This window comes from Sarcophilus harrisii, chromosome 2, assembly GCF_902635505.1.
Source record: "Sarcophilus harrisii chromosome 2, mSarHar1.11, whole genome shotgun sequence".
NCBI lineage: Eukaryota > Metazoa > Chordata > Mammalia > Dasyuromorphia > Dasyuridae > Sarcophilus > Sarcophilus harrisii.
This window is the reverse complement of record NC_045427.1, coordinates 233,457,762-233,475,399: the sequence shown is the minus strand read 5'-3', so window position 1 is coordinate 233,475,399 and position 17,638 is coordinate 233,457,762. Positions and strand designations below refer to the sequence as shown.

Here is a 17,638-nt window from a genome sequence, read left to right as displayed (position 1 = left end):
GTCTATTAGACCAAAATATTAATATGGTTCTGAATTAATATATGTATGTGCATATTTCATATTTTAAAATCCTAGACTTTAGTTGGAATCTTAATCTTTTTTATGTTGCCATAGACTCCTCTGCCATTTTGGGTGAACCTTAAGGTCCCTACTCAGAATATTGTTTTAAATGTATAAAATAAAATAAGATTATAATAACTTTAAAATCCAGTTTTCAAAATTAAAAACAACAACAATAAATTCATGAACCCCAAATTTAGAAGAACCTGGGTCAAGCTAGGGATGCCTATCTGAAGCCACATCTATCCCTAGCTGGGAAACAAGGGACTTTTTGGACAACTGCCTACTTAACAGGGGGCGGGGGGGTATGGTCTATATCCTGACTATTTTTACATGGGTGAGTCAAAACCCTCATTCCGTGTCATTGCTTGGGATGGTTTTGTTGTTGTTGTTAAAAGAAAAAAAAAAGAATGGAGCAACAACTTAAAATCAGATAATCTATCTGGGAGAACAGTTCTTTTCAACCCTCAGTTCCTTTTATCTTCTGAACTGACCTCCTCCTTAGTTACCAACAATAGTGCTGATTCCTGTCAAAAATCACACTGGCATCTAGCAATAGCTTTGCCCTCCACACCCCTGTCTGCCACATTCACTATGCAAAATCCTCTGCAGACCAAACATTTGTTCTGCTTCCGGAAGGTTATTTCCAGTAAAGAGTCTTGTACATATCTTCATTGCTGTGAGATAGCATTAACTTTGCTCCCTCATAATCACCCCAGCTTGGAATTCAAAAATAGGAATTAAGGCACTTAAAGAAGAATTTGTTATTCTTAAGTTTGGTTAAGCTGAAGCAACTGAGTAGAGAAACAGTGGAGTGATTCATTAGCTGGAGGCATTCTCCCAAACTAAGCCGAGAAATATGCTCTACTGACAGTACCTATGAGCAGCAGCTGACTACTTGAGTCTCTTTAGTCCATTACTTATTGCTTCATATCCTGTTTGTCTCCCTTGTTAAGACAAGGCAGAAAATGAAATGGGTCTTAAAAGATAGAGACAGTACCTGGTGATCCAAGAACTCAGTAGGTGACAAAAAATTCTCTTGGTGGTGGGGAGAATGCTTTTAAAATGGAACTATTTTCTGGTTTGACATTTAATCTGAGTGAAGAATTTGAGATAAAATGTTCATGAGGAATATCCTCATAGGTACAGGGATTGTTTGAGGTACTGCCCATATGGAACAAGAAAGTGTGGTCCTGAGAAATGCCATCCTCCTCTAGTTAAGCCCATCATCCTCTTTTCTAAGAAACTTTATATTCCCTCAGTACTTATTAATGAGAACCTTCTCCTTAGGATCTCTCTTTTGCCTTCTTATAAACTATACACTTTGTTTTCATAAATGTCATTCATGTTCTATGAGACAGATAATCACTGTCTCCCTACATGCATACTACCACATGTACATTATACTTTGGGCACTCAGGAATTATTAATTAGTGTTAATTAATAATATTAATAAAACATTAATTGCAATAGCTAATCCTGGCATTTAGTGCTTTCAGATTTGGAAAGTTTATATATTGCGATTGATTTAATACTCACAAAAATCCTGTGAATTTGGTGCTATTATCCTACTTTACAGATAAGAAAACTGAGCCTCAGAGAAGTTGAGTAAATTGCCATAGATCACACCACTAGTTAAGTATCTGAGACAGGATTTCAATGTAGGTCTTCTTGACCCTGTTGTGTCCAAATAAATCCATTCTGTTCACCAAAAGGTAATGAATAACATGGGGTTTTCTTAGCTGTTCCATTAGATTGAAGATGGTTTTGAATACCACCATATTGGTCATATGTAAATGTGTAACCCGCCCCCCCCCCACTCCAATGCTTCTCACAGTCTCCTTAAATGTAGTAGGCATTTGAGAAAGTGGATCCCTGGAGCCCTTGCCAACCTGCCTTGTGCCAGTTTGTTCAATAGAAGAAAAAGGGTAAGAGCATTGGCTTTGTTGAGTAACTCACTTTATGTAGAAGACAATAGAGGCAGTAATATATGTGACACTTCTATCTTGCCATGTTGAATGTGGCTCTGCACCCAGTGGCTTTTTCTCTAACTGGTTTTTTAGCTCTCTGGTGATTTTTTCCCCCTCCAATAACTGATTGAAAACATGTCCATTCTCTCTAGATGTTTATGGCTAACAATGATTCTTATTTTGGTTTGACCCAAGTAGAAAGACCTATTGGACAAAGGCATGGTTAGTTTTTTCAGAACTCAGGAATACTCCTCCCAGGATTAGAAGAGGATTTTGTCCTCCACATATTGGATGCAAGTGATGATACTTAGTGCTTTCTCCACCCTGCCCTCAGAAGTCCTGAGATCTCCATCATCTTCCAGTATGATAGTGGGAAAGAATTGAGCCCTGATGGACACCTCTATTACCCTAGAAGCATGTTTTTTTGTTTTGTTTTATTCCAGACTTATGGATTATTCTTGACAGCTACACAATAACCAAATTACCTCCAGATCAGACTTGTAGATGGAAACTGTTTGCAAATTTCAAATTTAATATATCTGGAACAATGTCAAGGTTTCATGCAAGGCATTTTTATTTTGACTTAATAACCTTCCAGGGGGAATTTACAGTTCCTAGGGGCTACATTTTATGGTTTCTTTTATAGAATCACTTCAAATTATAGGTTGGTGAACTTAAAGAAACCTCTCTAAAGAATGCAGAAAAATCTAATGTTGAGTGGATTTAAGGTAAAATAATTATGGATGGGGGAGTTTTATTTTAAACACAGGTTTTAAAGAAGTCTCTTGTGCTGATCTGTTTTTTTAGGGGATAGAATTTGTCCAGTTTCTAAGTCTGATGTATTAGATTCCAAGCAAAGTTAATTACATATATACAATGATCACTGCATTTTCTTTATCAAGTCGTTTTACTATTGTAACCAGGCCTGATTATTTGGCAGCTTCCTACTGTGCTGGCATGACTGTGGATCTTGATCCTGTCTGCCCCTGGTGATCCTTCTCTGTGTATGTCTGATATCTCTTCAGGACAAAGCATCAATCCCAAGCTGGCAGGTCTGGTTGGAAGACATGGTCCTCAGAACAAGCAGCCATTCATGGTAGCATTCTTTAAGGCTACAGAGGTACATCTTCGTAGTATCCGGTCTACAGGAAGCAAACAACGCAGCCAAAACAGATCAAAGACACCTAAGAACCAGGAAGCTTTGAGGATGTCCAATATTGCAGGTATGTAGATGTGGAGAGGGGTCTAGTAATCGTCCTTTAAATTCTCTAAGGTATTTTAGGAAAAGTTAAGGAAGGCTGTTGTAGACAGAGGCAGAAAGCAGCTTTAACTGCTTACTCTGTGTTGTGAGAAATTCAGTTTAAGCATAGGGTTAAACTTTTTGTGAGGATAAGTTAATATATACTATATGTGTTGACAAGTAAGACTTTAGACTATTAGAATATAAGGCTATACATTTATAAAATAAGATGAAGTCTCTATTTTTGGATGGTGGCTTAGATATATGTCATTGTAAAGTCAGGATACCATGCATTTAGGCTAAATGACCTCTCATGATTCCTTTTATTTGATAGGATGCTATAAATATGATGCCCTGCCCTTTTCTTTCAATGGTATTTGGGTTGTCCCTCTGTTAAATTGCTTTGAAAAACATTCCCAGGTCTTTAGGAAGAATTTTTAAAAATTCTTCATCTTTGTTAATAATGGGCTGATACATCTTATTAGTTAAAAATAATATAAGTTTAAAGAAATACAAAAATAGAATGATAAAAGAGTTGAAATTGTTCTTCCAAAGGGACTTCCTAGGTCAGTTAGTCCAATTGCTTTCATAATATGATCATAGGTCAGAATTGTAAATGACCATGAAAATTATCTAAATATTCATATAGTCACCACTCTTATATAGGATCTTGACAACTCACAATAGTTTTCTAATTAGTCTCTTTGCCTTAAATTATTCCATGATCTAGTCTGTCTTCTAGCTCATCTGCCAAAGTGGTTTTCCTGAAGCACAATTCTGATTATGTCTTCAAACGACTCTCCTTTCCTCAACTCAATAAACTCTAGTGGCCCCCTTCAGGATCAAAATAAAATCCTCTAGTATATTTAAAGTTCTTCACAGTCGGGCTCCCTTTTCTCCTTTATACATATTCTATAATTATGATATCTTATCCCACTTGCTATTCCTTATACATAATACTCCATGTCCTGGCTCCATGCTTTTATACTGTCTGACCCTATGGCTGGAATGTGCTTTCTCCTCATCTCTGCTTATTAGCTTCTTGAAAGATTTAGTTCAAGTACGATTTTCTTCAGGAGTCTTCTTCAATCTCCTCCTCCCCCCAATTGCTGCTAGTCTCTGCCCTGTGAGATTACTTTCCATTTATATCATGTTTATACAGTGTTGTTTTAATTTTCTTTTCTTCATTAGAATGTGAGTTCATTAAAAACAAGGGACCTTGTTTTAGTCTTTCTTTTTACTTCTACCCTAGCCCAGTGCCTGGCATAAAATAAGCATTTAAATTTACATCAATTGCTCAATCTTGTCCAATCTCCTCATTTTATAGATGAAAAAACTGAAATGTAGAAATAGGAAATAACTTGCCCAGGATCACACAGGTGATCACACAGGGCTGGTACTAGAACTCAGATCTTCAGATCTTATCCTAAGGATCTGTCCATTATATTTTCTCTCAGAATTCAATTCTATTTAACTTGATTTAAATGTTTATCTAGTGATAAGGTAGGGAAGCAACTGAGGCTGTAATTAACATCTGCTTGTGCTGGAGTGAGTTGAACCAACCAAAAACATTCCCCAAGAGCCCTCTCTGGCCGAGTATCAGGCCTTGTGGAAAATATAAGGCAAGACTTGAGAAGGAAGAGGACACATGTGCTTCTTATAAACTCATGGTCTAGGAGACTATGAGACTATGGAAAGGAAGTAACAACTGGATTTGAGCTGGAATTAACTAAATCCTGTTAGTGACATCCCTTGTTCAATTATTTAATTCTGTGATTTTTAAAGTCATGGCATTTATTTTAAAAAATATTGTCTTTTGTTTTTATGTCCCATTTCTTTTTCAGTGTACCTCCCTTCCTTCCCTGCCCTTTATGTTCAGTCATTGAATCCTCCCTTTTAACATAGAAAAAAGAATGGTTAACCAAAAACAACCAACAAACACAGCAGTGACTAAGATATCTGACAGGAAATGCAACACCCTACATATTCAGCAGGAGAGAAGTGTTTTCCTGGGACCTTACTGGTCATTGGAATTAATCAGTTAAAGTACATTTCAGTGTTATTTTCATTTATATCATAGTCATCATTGCATATATTGTTCTACTAGATCAGTTTACTTCCTTTTATATCAGATCAAGCAAATCTTTTCTTGCTTCTCTGGATTTCTCATATTCATCATTTCTTAGAGTGCAGTGACATTCAGATATGACAACCATTCAGCCATTTCTGAGTTGATGGGTACCTACTTTGTTTCTAGGTTTGCTGCCACAAAAAGTGCTGCTATCAATATCTTAGTATATATAGGGTATCTCTTTTTCTCTCATTGCCTTAATCTATATGCATAGTAATGACATCTCTTAGCCAATTGGTTTTCAGAATGGTTGGGTCAAGTAATTTGAGTTTATCAGTGACATCTGGGTTCTCTCTTACTGGCTCATTTATCTTAAGCATCTGTTAGCCTTTTTTGGTGTCATTTCCAGGACAAAAATCATTCCCCTTGACAAAGAACATAAGAATTAAGCAGCTTTTCTTTCCCTCTGTTGTCATCTATGCTTGTTCTGTCCAACTCGGGCAGCTCACAAGTCCACCCTTGGACACTCTGTTTTCTCCCAATACAACTTTAAAAATATCCTTCCTCTTTTTCTTGTCTTTACCTAGCTTAACTTATTCTGAGCTTTAGTTTTTCTGATATCAGCTTTATAATAGTTTTTCTCACAGACTTATTCTTTGTTATCTGTTCATGCTTGTTCATTAAGTGACTACAGTACTTAGCATACATTGGGAATTTCTAGACATTTGTTTGAGTGACTGATAGTTTTACTCTCTGTACAAATCTTTTTCATAATCTTAAGTTGGTTGCTAAATTCTCTGTGTATCCATAGTACTCCCATTTTCCCTCTTCCTCATGGGAATTATTTCCCTTTATGTCTTCAGCATTTCTTTAGACCTGAGCTGACTTCCTCTGTTGAATGTTAGTCCAGGAGTTTTTATCTATCCTTCCCCAAAACCCCTCAAAGTTTTCTATCAATTATAACATTGTTATATGTTCCTCCCTATTAGTGAAAATCAGGTCCTAAATAGAATTTCCTCTTGTTGGGCCTTAAAAAAAAGTGATTTCTTCCTTCCTTCCTTCCTTCCTTTCCTTCCTTCCTTCCTTCCTTCCTTCCTTTCCTTCCTTCCTTCCTTCCTTCCTTCCTTCCTTCCTTTCCTTCCTTCCTTCCTTCCTTCCTTCCTTCCTTCCTTCCTTCCTTCCTTCCTTCCTTCCTTCCTTCCTTCCTTCCTTCCTTTTTCTTTCATTCTTTTTTAAAAGGCAAATCATGATGTTATTGGCTGATCTGTTTTTAGCAGAGAATTTCAGGAAATGTCTAGATAATTGAAGTCTTTCCCCATCTCACTACAATATGTATGTGTATGTGTAGATGTATTTATGGTGGGAGCCTTGTGATCACTTTCCTAAGTGTATCTGTTTTCTCTTTTTTGTCTAGGTGGATTGTAGTGTACTCTAATAGAAAACTCAATTCTACTTCTCTCCTCTATTAGTTTTTATCTAAATTTTCTCCAAAATGCTCCTTCCCTGTAGTTCCTGGATTTCCTAACTTAAGTATGCCTTTTTAATATACAATGGCATTCTACTCCACTTTTATCTCTCCTTCACTCTGACATTCTTGTCCCCTGACATTTGTACCTCCTGCTTGCTTAAACTTTGAGCATTTATGTATAGATCTTAAAGACCATGGAATTTGCTTTTGGTTTCATGGATTTTGTCTCTATTGTTATTTCTCTTCATTTCAGTTGAATTTAATTATAAACAACACAATCATCTTTTAGGACTGGGAAACCAAGCCTTTTTCATGCAACCTTCCTCAAGGATAATGATTTACAGTTAGCCATTGTAAACTTAACCAGCGGCTGATTACACAGGTTTCAGATTAGCCAGGCTTCTTGCATCCTTCTTCATCCTTCCTCCTTCATCCTCTGGGCTTTCAATTAGATATCTCTATTAAGAGAAAAACATGAAACTTGAACTAGTCATCATGACTTTTTATCTGCTTGGACCAGTAATTTAAGGGAAAAGATAAAGTAAACAAATCTAAAATTCTTTGGATTTTCATTGTCTAAGCTATCCTCATTACTGGTAAAGAATTTGGAATTTTCATTTTCCTAGACCATCCAAGTCCCACCTATGCCCCATCACCCAGACTTACACAATACTCAGCTAATTGGATGTCCTAATAACTTATGGCCAGTGTCTTCAGTTGACCCAAACCAATGAACAACTTCTTTCCCTTCCTCAGGTAATGCTCTGTGAGGCCATAGGGGATAAATTTTAATTGGAAAGTCCTTGGCGCATGCCTGTTGCTTTTCATTGGGTAAGGTTCTTGATAAGTCCTTCCCATATGTCTTACCCTAAGTAATGTTGCAGCACATAGCCAGCCATTATCCTAAGTGGCTCTAAGCCCAACAACGATGTGTTACGGGGCTCTACCCTAAGCTGAAATAATCAGTTTGGTTTAGTCTAAAGCTACCACCACCAACTTGCCTATGAGCAACACTTTTTTGCCGTGAATCTGATTCTTAGAACTTTGCCGAGTTTGTGACTGATTGATTAAGAACTAGTAGTTGTGGGATGAGAGAAGGAAGGATTCTTTTATTTCTTTGTCCAGGATCAGGCTATTCCATGGGAGCAGTGGAGTCTATATTGGGGAAGAAGATATGGTACTTTTGATTCCCAGTGGTTTAGCCAGGTGAAAAACAGATTCAATTCAGTCATGAAGCACTTGCTGTGTGAGAGGCAGTGTTGTGGGTGTTTGCCCCTCTTGGAGTCCAGAAGGCTAGCATTCAAGTAGTGTCTCTGGTACAAACTGGTCATAAATAAGTCACGTAAATGTGCTAAAACTCTTAAGTTACTATAATTTGCTCATTTGCATTGGTGGTTGGAGTTTCTCTAGCTAGAAATTCCTGAAATTGATCCCTTTATCAATGAAGTTACCTATCTGGACAAAGAAGGAGAAAGGGGGAAGAAGAGGAGGAACCCAAGGCATTGTGTATTGAAGATACAAAGATAAGATGTTATTTAGTATGTGTCCTCAAGGAGCTCACATCCTACCTTTGCCCAATGTCTAACTTTTCCAGACAGAGCTTAAGTAGGGGTTCTGGGGTTACCTAGAAACACTTAGGTGTAGTAGAAAGAATCCTGAATTTTGATTCAAGGGGCTTGGCATCAAAACCTTATAAAGCTTCTTACTACATGTGTAAATCACTTATTCTCTAACTTTTAGTTACTTCATCTGTAAAATGAGAGATTTAGACTAAAACTCTATGATCCATTTCAACTCTAAAGCCTATGATCCTGGGGATATAGGAGCACCTATATCAATTAAAATCTCATTTATAGAATCAGATTTCTGATTATCATTGTGTTTTTATCACTAAATTCCTTTCTTCTTTCCTTCCTACATTCTCTTCCTTTCCCTTGAATATTCAAAAGCACCATGAATCTATTCTCCACCAGAAGTGTATATGTCTCTTTCCTTCCTTAAATCACTCCCTAGATGGAATATCAGTTATCAGTATTGGCTTAATGTCCTATTTGAGTGATTTGGGGAGAATCATTATTCAGAGTTTTAGCAGTGTTTGTCTCAATGAGTCCTTCTAACCTATCTGCCAAATTCCTGGCAACCCAAAAGGCTTGAATCACATAGCCAAGGGAAGCCTCAAGGCCTTTCACCCAACCTCCCATATCAAGTTGGCTCTCTATCCTCCTTGGTTTTTCTCTCTCTCTGGAATGTTAGAGTAATTGACTCCATAGCCCCTTCAGAATTCTTCCAGCACATTAAGAAGGGAATTCATTCTGGGGGAAACAAGAACATCAATTCCATTCCCCCTCACTCCCTCCATGGGATGGAACTAGTTTCTCTGCAAGTTGGCTGGCCACACAAAACAACATCCTTCTGAAAGAGATTACACTGAGAGAGGCTTCTGTGGCCTGCTGCTGGAAGCCAGATGGGGTTTTGATTATTTTTATTGAATTCATTCCTGATTTCACCACATACATATACATAGACATACATACACATATACATACATAAACACATACATATATACATGTGTATATAGTGAAGTGAATGAATGAATGAATGGAAATTCACATGAAGATTTGACAGGTCTTTTGAAGAATGTATGTGGAGGCGATGGTAATAGTATCTAAGTGCCTTTTTTACTTCCTGCCAAACTGTGTCATCAGAGGGAGTTGGAGACTTTTAATTAATGGATCCCTAAAGACTAAACTTTCATTTGGGGAAATGTGCATTTCACCATTCCGTTATTAAAGATGTTCATGTGACTCTGTGTTTGTGTCATGGTTATGGCAATGTTGTTAATATTGGACTGTGTATTTTATTTTTGTTTCCTTTCCTGATTCAGAAAACAGTAGCACTGACCAGAGGCAAGCCTGCAAGAAGCATGAACTCTATGTCAGCTTCCGAGATCTGGGCTGGCAGGTAAGTCCATTAGCCCCAGTGCTGAGTGACCATGGGACTACAGATAGCATTTTTGTGACCTCTGTAGAAGGGACAGCTCTTAGGTTTCCCAAAGCTGTCACGTTCTCTGCCTGGTCATGTTACCTTATGTAAAAGACGTATAAAAAGGTAGTCATGAGAAATGTTTGGAAATTTGTTCTCTTGAGAAAGGACCAAAATTTTTACTGAATTCCATGTTATGGTGAAATACCAGTGGATTTGCAGCTTGGTAGAACCTTATAGTAATAACAATAATGAGGATGAATTAAGAATAATAGTCAACATTTGTTAATTGTGCTTTAAGTTTGTTAAGTGATTTACAAGACATTCATTTATATAGAATTATGTAATGCTAGCTGATGCAGTGGATAGAGAGTTCTAGGACTGAAGTCAGGAAGATCCATCTTCCTAAGTCTAAATCTGATCTCAGACACTTACTTGCTATAGGACCCTGGGCAAGCCACTTACCTCCTTGTTTGCCTCAGTTTTCCCATCTGTAAAATGAACTGAAGAAGGAAATTGCAAACTACTCCAGTGCCTTTGCTTAGAAAAGTCCAACTGGAGTCACAAAGAACTGGACATGACTGAAACGACTTTATTAAACAAAATTTCAATTGATCTGAATACATGCTCTGAAAGGCATGTGCTAGAAGTATTATGCAGTAATATATGCAGAAGTGCTTTGTAAATCCTGTAGCTCTACAAGAATATTAGCTACTGTTATTAACCTCATCTTACATCTAGGGAAACAAACTATCCACAGTTGTGACCTGCTCAGCATAAGAAGCTATGAAATAGATAAAGTAGCATTTGAACACAAGTCCTTCTGACGCCGAGACCAGCACTTTATTGTACTTCCTAGCAGTTTCACTTGTAGATTAGTGCTGAGGAAAGGTTCCTAGAATGGTGAAAACCATGCAAGGATAAACATACTGTTTTGAAGAATGAAGCAACTTGAATCTCATTCTGTGTCCAGCCTTACCCTCCTGTGATTTCCCCCACACTCACTGATCCAGAATGCCTTTACTGTGATGTCCTTGGAATTTATCTTCCCAATTAGATCACAAGAAAGGCAAGGGACAGTTTCTCTTGCTTCCTACATATCCCCCATTATGACTAGTAAATGTAAGGTACATATCATTGCGATGTTTCCCTGTCTTCATCTTCCTTGTGAGTTATTTAACAAGTAACTCGTGACCTGTCTCTATTTTTTCCAGGACTGGATAATTGCTCCTGAAGGTTACGCAGCCTATTATTGTGAAGGAGAGTGTGCTTTTCCCTTGAATTCTTACATGAATGCTACAAACCATGCTATTGTTCAGACACTGGTAGGTGCTTTCTGTCTTGATCACCATAAGCTTGCTTGCTTTTGGAGCTTTACAACTGAGTAAGCCCAAGTGACTGAAAATCAGCCTTCAGTTTTGTATTAAGAAGATGAATTATCTTCTCTGTTATTTTGAAGGGTTGAAAATAATGACTTGTTCTCATTTGAATTAATGCAAGATTAGAGTTGGAGCAAAAATCTCCATGGGGCTAATTGTTCTATATTAAGAAGAATATCCATTTAGGTAGATTCTCAGAAGGTGAGCCTCTGCTGGTCTAAATTTTCAGGGAAGGATTAAATAGATGGCCATGTCCTTGTCAAAGTACTACAAGGACTCTACTCCCAGTGCTGTACTCCTGTGGTTGATGTCTTATGCCTGCTGCCCTAGCCTTGGAACTCTTGTCCTTGAAGGTTCAAAGGGAAGTGATAAATGGCCACACTCTATCTCTGTCTCTAAGACTGGGGTCTTTGTCTTGACTAAGGCAGTGGAGAGATGTCTGAACAGCATTCATTCATTCAAAAGACATTCATTAAGTATCTACTGGGTTCAGATCATTGTGTGAACCATTGCAAGACAGACAGAATTTTGTTAATACTGTGAGTTCATAGACAATTAGAATTACAGTTTAGGAAAAAGATAAGACATACATATAAACAAATAGTAAAACATCAATGAGAAATTTTATAGTACATAATATAACACGTGACAGACAATATAGTTTGATAGGAAGGGTCTTGCATTTCAAGTCAAGTGACCTGGATTTGTATTCTGGCTTTGCAATTTGCTACCTATTTTGAATTACTCATTTAAGCCTCTGTCAGCTTTCATTTCTTCATCTGTAAATTCAAACATTTGGGTATTTTGGTTGGGGTATATCTAAGGTTTATTGCAATTCTAGATTTAGTTTTATTATGCCTTATGCCATAAATGATAAACATTAATTCTATAATAAACATATTAGAGAGAAACAAAAGAAAGTGCTTTATATGTAACTGAGGTAGAGCTAAAATGTTAGAGAGAATTGTAGCTCCCTAGCATGAAGACAATAGTTGGGATTTAGAAGTGAATTAGTCTATGAACTCACTGAGAAAGGAAGGAAAATATCTTAGGGATTGGTGGATTTTGGTCATCAGGATCTGAATTAGGTGGTAAATTTGAATCACATAAGCTTCAAGAGAAGAGAGAAAGAAAAACAGAAAGAGGCAAAAACACAAAAGTTCTAAGGGAGGTAGGGTAGATAGATCAATTTTGAACAAAATTCACAGAGGGGACTAATTTGAGATAAAGTCAGAAAGGTATAAGAGTATTGGATTTTGGAAAGTCTTGAATCACAGCAAATGAATTTTAATCTTACTCAACAAGCAGTAAGGAGGCACAGAAAAGATACAGGATTCTATGTAAGAAATATTATTCTGGCTGTATTTGAGGGATATATTGGAAGGACAGAGAGTGAATATGGGAAGACTCTTTAGCAAACTAATGCAATACTTCTGGAGGGCAACCTTCAAGTTAGGAGAAGAGAGAGAACCCATTGTTCCAAGTGAGTGGGTGGGTTAGAGCTGGGGGTGAGGGGGCAAAGGCTTCAAGTTCAACTATAGAGCCTGTGCCAGTGGACATCTGCTGGGAAACTTGAGTTCTGAGTGCCATTGCCAGTCCTCACCAGGAGATAGTTACAGAGAGTGTACCCAGGCTTGTGTCTAGCCCAAGCTGATTTGCTCAGTAGTAGTTGCCAAGCTAAGATTTACTGATAGTTCAGAAACAAAAGTGATACAGATGTTGGTTGTTTATTGCATACTTAACCTCATACTAGGAGCATGGGAAGCCAAAGAACCTCCAAGAACCTCCAGGAGCTGTCTAACTAGAGAGATATTACAGACACATGAAACAAAAAGTAAGGGGAAAAAAAGATGTTAAAGGCAGGAAAGCTTGGGTTTTCTAATGTGAGTCTAATGTGGCTAGGACCCAGAGTATATGGAAAGGAATAATTTGAACTAAGGTTGGAAATGTTTGTGGATGTCCAAATGCCAAACTAAGGAACTTGAATTCTCTCTTGCATAAAAACCTTCATTGAATCTGTTACTTACAGAGTAAAGCCTTGGCCAGATCTGTATATTATTAGTAAGATGATCCTTACAGTGATGCAGAGGAAAAATTTAGAAAGGGAGAGAGTAGATGAAGGAAGACCTGTTAGGAAGTTGATGAAACAGTTCAAACTGGTTGAATGAGGGCCTCTAAAAGAGTTTTGGCAATAGAAATTGAGAGGATGGGGGAAACATATGAAAAAGATTTCTGAGGTGGGAGATATATGATTTAGTAACTGGCTGAATGAAAAGTAAAGGAGAAGGATGAGTCAAAAACAACATGAAAGTTTCAACATGAAGGACTATGGTAGTGAAGGGTGGCTTCATGGAGAAGATTGAACTTGGCTTGAATAATAAATGCTAAGTTTTATGTAGTGCTTTAAGGTTTGCAAAATGCTTTATGTATATTATTCATTTGATCCTCAACAACCCTGTTTTCTTCATTTTACAGATGAGGAAACTGAGGTAAATAGTGAAGTGATTTGCTCAGGGTCACAGAGCTAGGCAGGAGATAAACTTGGGTCCTTTTAATTCTAGTATGCAATTTGCTGTGAAGGAGTATGTTCCATAATGAAAGCATGGAAGCAAGAGAAAATATCTTAGAATCTTGGAAGATCAGTTTGTGGTCTTTATTTGATAGCAGTGAGAGTTTTGGGGATAATGAGGATGAGATGAGATTAAAAAGGGTCTTCAAAGCCAGTCTAAGGAATTCAATTATGATGGGGTAGGAAAATGAGAGCCATTACATATTTTTGAATAAGAGAGATATAATAAAAGTGAGGTTTAGATAAAATCTGTCTGATACTGTTATATATTCAACATTTGAAACCTCCCTAATGTCTATATAGCCCCTTACACATATTAAAGTTCTTAGTAAAAGTTTGTTAGACTGAAATGAAATCTCTGAATGACCATTTGTTACTAAATTTGCAATGTGGATTAAGTTTTTCTTTTAATATCTTACTAATATACTTCCTCCATTACCATCTTTCCTACTTTTTCCCCCTTCTAATTTTGACTTTGTCATTGGCATAAAGGGGACCCCAAATCAGGGAGAGAAGATAAATTAGTATGGATCTACCTTCCCTGCTAGAAACAAAAAAAATTTCTTTATATGCTATGAAAAATGGAGGAGTAGAATCTCATCAGGTAAGAAAACAAAACAAAACAAAACAGTGTTAGTGGTCCAAAGCTTATAGGTAAGACTTTGGCAGTAATTTAACAAGTAGAACTATTTATGGCTTATGCTATACTTCTTTAGAACATCATTCTCAAAGATAATAGTTGAAAGGGATCTGGAAGGTCATCTAATACAAATCCTCATCCAAGTGTAGTCCTCCATTACAACAATCTTGACAGTCAACCAGTCCAGACTTGAACATTTTCAGCGACTAGGTGGTTACTACCTTACAAGTCAGCCTATTCCTTTGTTCTACACCTTGAAAAGGATGTTTCCCTCCTAATGAACTGAAATCTGCCTCTTTGCAAAGGGTCTGCCTCCTGCTTCTAGTTTTGACTTCTGGAGCCATATTGAAGTGTTTTGGCAATGTCAGCGTTTCATATATACTAAACTGTTCTTATCTTTTTTCTCCTGCCCCTTAGTCTTCTCTTAAAGAAGCCCTGTATAGTTTTGGTTTCTTCAATTTTTCTTACATGATATGACTTCTAAACCTTTAGTTGTCCCGTTTGCTTTTGTAAATTTGCATCATTTGTAAATTTCTCTCTTTAAGTTTGGGACCCAGAATTCTAATTTTAGTATTTTAAATGTGATTAGATCAGAAGGTAATAAAGTCTTTCACGTTCTGGATGTTCTCCAAATATGGGCACCCCATATTTTTCAGTGTAGAGATCTAGGATAGAAATGTTCTTCTCTGTAAATGATTCCTGTAGGAGAGAGGAATCCAGAACCCATCCAAGAGGAGACGTCTTTACCCTTCTTTTTTCTTTTTCTTTCTTTCTAGGTACATTTTATAAACCCAGAGACTGTACCGAAGCCTTGCTGTGCTCCAACCCAACTCAATGCCATCTCTGTTCTCTACTTTGATGATAGCTCCAATGTCATTCTCAAAAAATACAGGAACATGGTCGTCCGAGCCTGTGGCTGTCATTAGGCTGCCATCAGTTTAGCCTCAGGCTTCAGATCTTCTTGTGCTGCAGAAGGAACTCCGTTCTGGATCATTTGGCAAAGAGCTGGGGCCTTCCACAACACATCTTTTTGAAAGGAGCCACACTGCTGCCATTTTCAAGGGTGTGTGTGTGTGTGTGTGTGTGCGCGCATATGTGTGTAAAAGGTGCAGGGATGATTGAGCAAAATCTCAAGAGCAAGATGCTACAAGCTGGCACAAGAAAAACAAAGCAGAAACAGCCTTACTGAAAATCTGGCCACAGTGATTGGCTTCTAAGTCTCAACCCAAAGATTACTCACTCTCTGAGGGTAATTATGAACATCAAGGCCACCCAGCAGGGTAGGGGTGTGTATGTCTGTGTGTGTGCACGTGTGCACGTCTATATGTGCTTAGTAAGAATGACTTGGAAGTTCCTGTAATAAAAGTCACAATAAAACGAATAAATGAAAAATGGTTAGGATGTTAGATACATTTCCTAAACAATTTATCCCAATTCCTTTATTTACTCCAACTTCATAAACAGAAGCTGTGGCTGGGTATCAGGGGGCCCTGAAACCCCCGGAAGGTCTCGGCATTTGACTCACAGGAACAGAAAGCATGTATGGGTTTACTCAATCAAAACACAAGTAGGTAGAGGGGAAAATAAATTTCCACTCTGGGGGATATGTTGACGTTGATTGGAGAAGGAAAAATCCAAAGTAAATAAACTCCAAAGGACGTGTTCACTCTCTGTATTTGTGTTGTGTGTGCCAGAGATTAAATAGGCATGTTAAATACCAGCAGAAATCTGATTTGCTGTTGTGGGGGGAAAATGTCTAAAGTCTGAAATTAAGGTGGGCCAGGGAAACAAGTGACAACTCATTTATGTTCTGAACTTTGTGTGATACACTGGCTACATAATGTTAGACCTAAAAAATCAGGCGCTCTGAGAAGCCACTATCAGGTCCCCGTTTGAGTTACCAAGTGTTTGAGATTTAGAAAACTCCTTCAGAATTGGGGGTCTTGTGAATATCTTGCATCTTCAAAGAGGCAACCTCCATTATGTGTTGTAAATTACCCAAGCATGAGATTCCAGTGACAGACATTAGGATTCCATCTCTACAAAGGACTTGATTTGAAAATGTCTCAGATGTTGAAATATAATTAGTTAGCTTAAAACAATCTTTATCTTATAAACTAGATTCAAGGTTAACCTGCCAGGTTTTCATTTGTATTTGATGGTGAAGGGTGGAGACCCATCAACCATGGCTTAGTGAGTGTGGGATGCTATTCTGAAGTCAGAAAATCAAGGCTATGCTTTCATTGATCAGTCTTTGCCTATTTATTCTGATTAGTTTCTTGATGCTAAGGGACTATGGGTGTGACTCGGTGCTTTTGGTTCAAACCTGTACCATGTGCCTTATTAAAATTGTTTTGAGCCAACTTGCAAAATATTGAGACTTTATCCAATGGTTCCTATATCCCAAGTTGTGAGAACAAAGGGCAAGTTGATCTCAGATCGAGTCATGTGGGGACATTGAAAAATAAATACTTATTTTAAGAGTGAAAAAACTTTTGTTCATTCCTCAGCTAAGTTGGCACACAGGAATACTGGGCTTCTAGTCGCCTGCTGCTTCCCAGTAGGTCAGGCTGTGGATGCCTCATCAATTGTGGGCAGAATATTCTGTTTAGGCTGAGCTGAAGACTTTAAGGTCAGAGTGTGTTGGCTCTAGGCATAAGCCGTCCCATAGTTAGTACTGTCTCAATCCTTTACCCAGCCTAGGCTCCTGTGGTCGCTGGGTTAGCTTTCTTGTTTGTTTGTACATTTTAAGTGTAAATAGTTGTCACGACAGAAAAATTATTTATTTCCATCCCAGTTTCCTCTTTAATCACTTGTTCAGGAAAATGATTTTCATCTCTTTAAACACTTTTTGTTTCCTTATTTAAGAAAATATTTATTTTAACAGTTGGACAGATATGTACACTTCTGTTTTTTTTTCTTCCAATAGAGCAGTCCTTAGAGAAATTTTGTACAAAAATAGAAAAATAAAGCATTTTGACTTTTTACTGCAAAGAAGCTTGGTTTGTGATCATTTCCCCCCTAAACCTGGCCTTTGGGCGTAGGAGGTAGTTGATGTGGAGGAGAGTGGTATGGTTCACCAAATAATATGGGGTCCTCAGCCTTTTTTTATGTGATGTACCCTTTTGGCAGTCTGGAAAAACCTTTGGATACCTTTTCAAGATATTTTTTAGATACATTTAATAAAATATGTAGGATTACAAAGGAAACAATATACTATATTAAAATCTGAACTCAAAATTAAGGTGTGGTATTAGGA

General features: G+C 37.6%; 1 protein-coding gene across 1 annotated transcript in view; it reads left to right on the top strand.

Moving 5' to 3' along the window:
- Positions 1–17,291, top strand: part of BMP7 (bone morphogenetic protein 7) — a 97,392-nt gene extending 80,101 nt beyond the window's left edge. Inside the window, exons 4-7 of the mRNA XM_031951671.1 lie at positions 3,056–3,253; positions 9,694–9,770; positions 11,006–11,116; positions 15,156–17,291. Coding sequence (XP_031807531.1) covers positions 3,056–3,253; positions 9,694–9,770; positions 11,006–11,116; positions 15,156–15,305 — 536 coding nt within the window. The 3' untranslated portion in view covers positions 15,306–17,291. The remainder of the gene's footprint in view (positions 1–3,055; positions 3,254–9,693; positions 9,771–11,005; positions 11,117–15,155) is intronic.
- Positions 17,292–17,638: the final 347 nt, after the last annotated feature.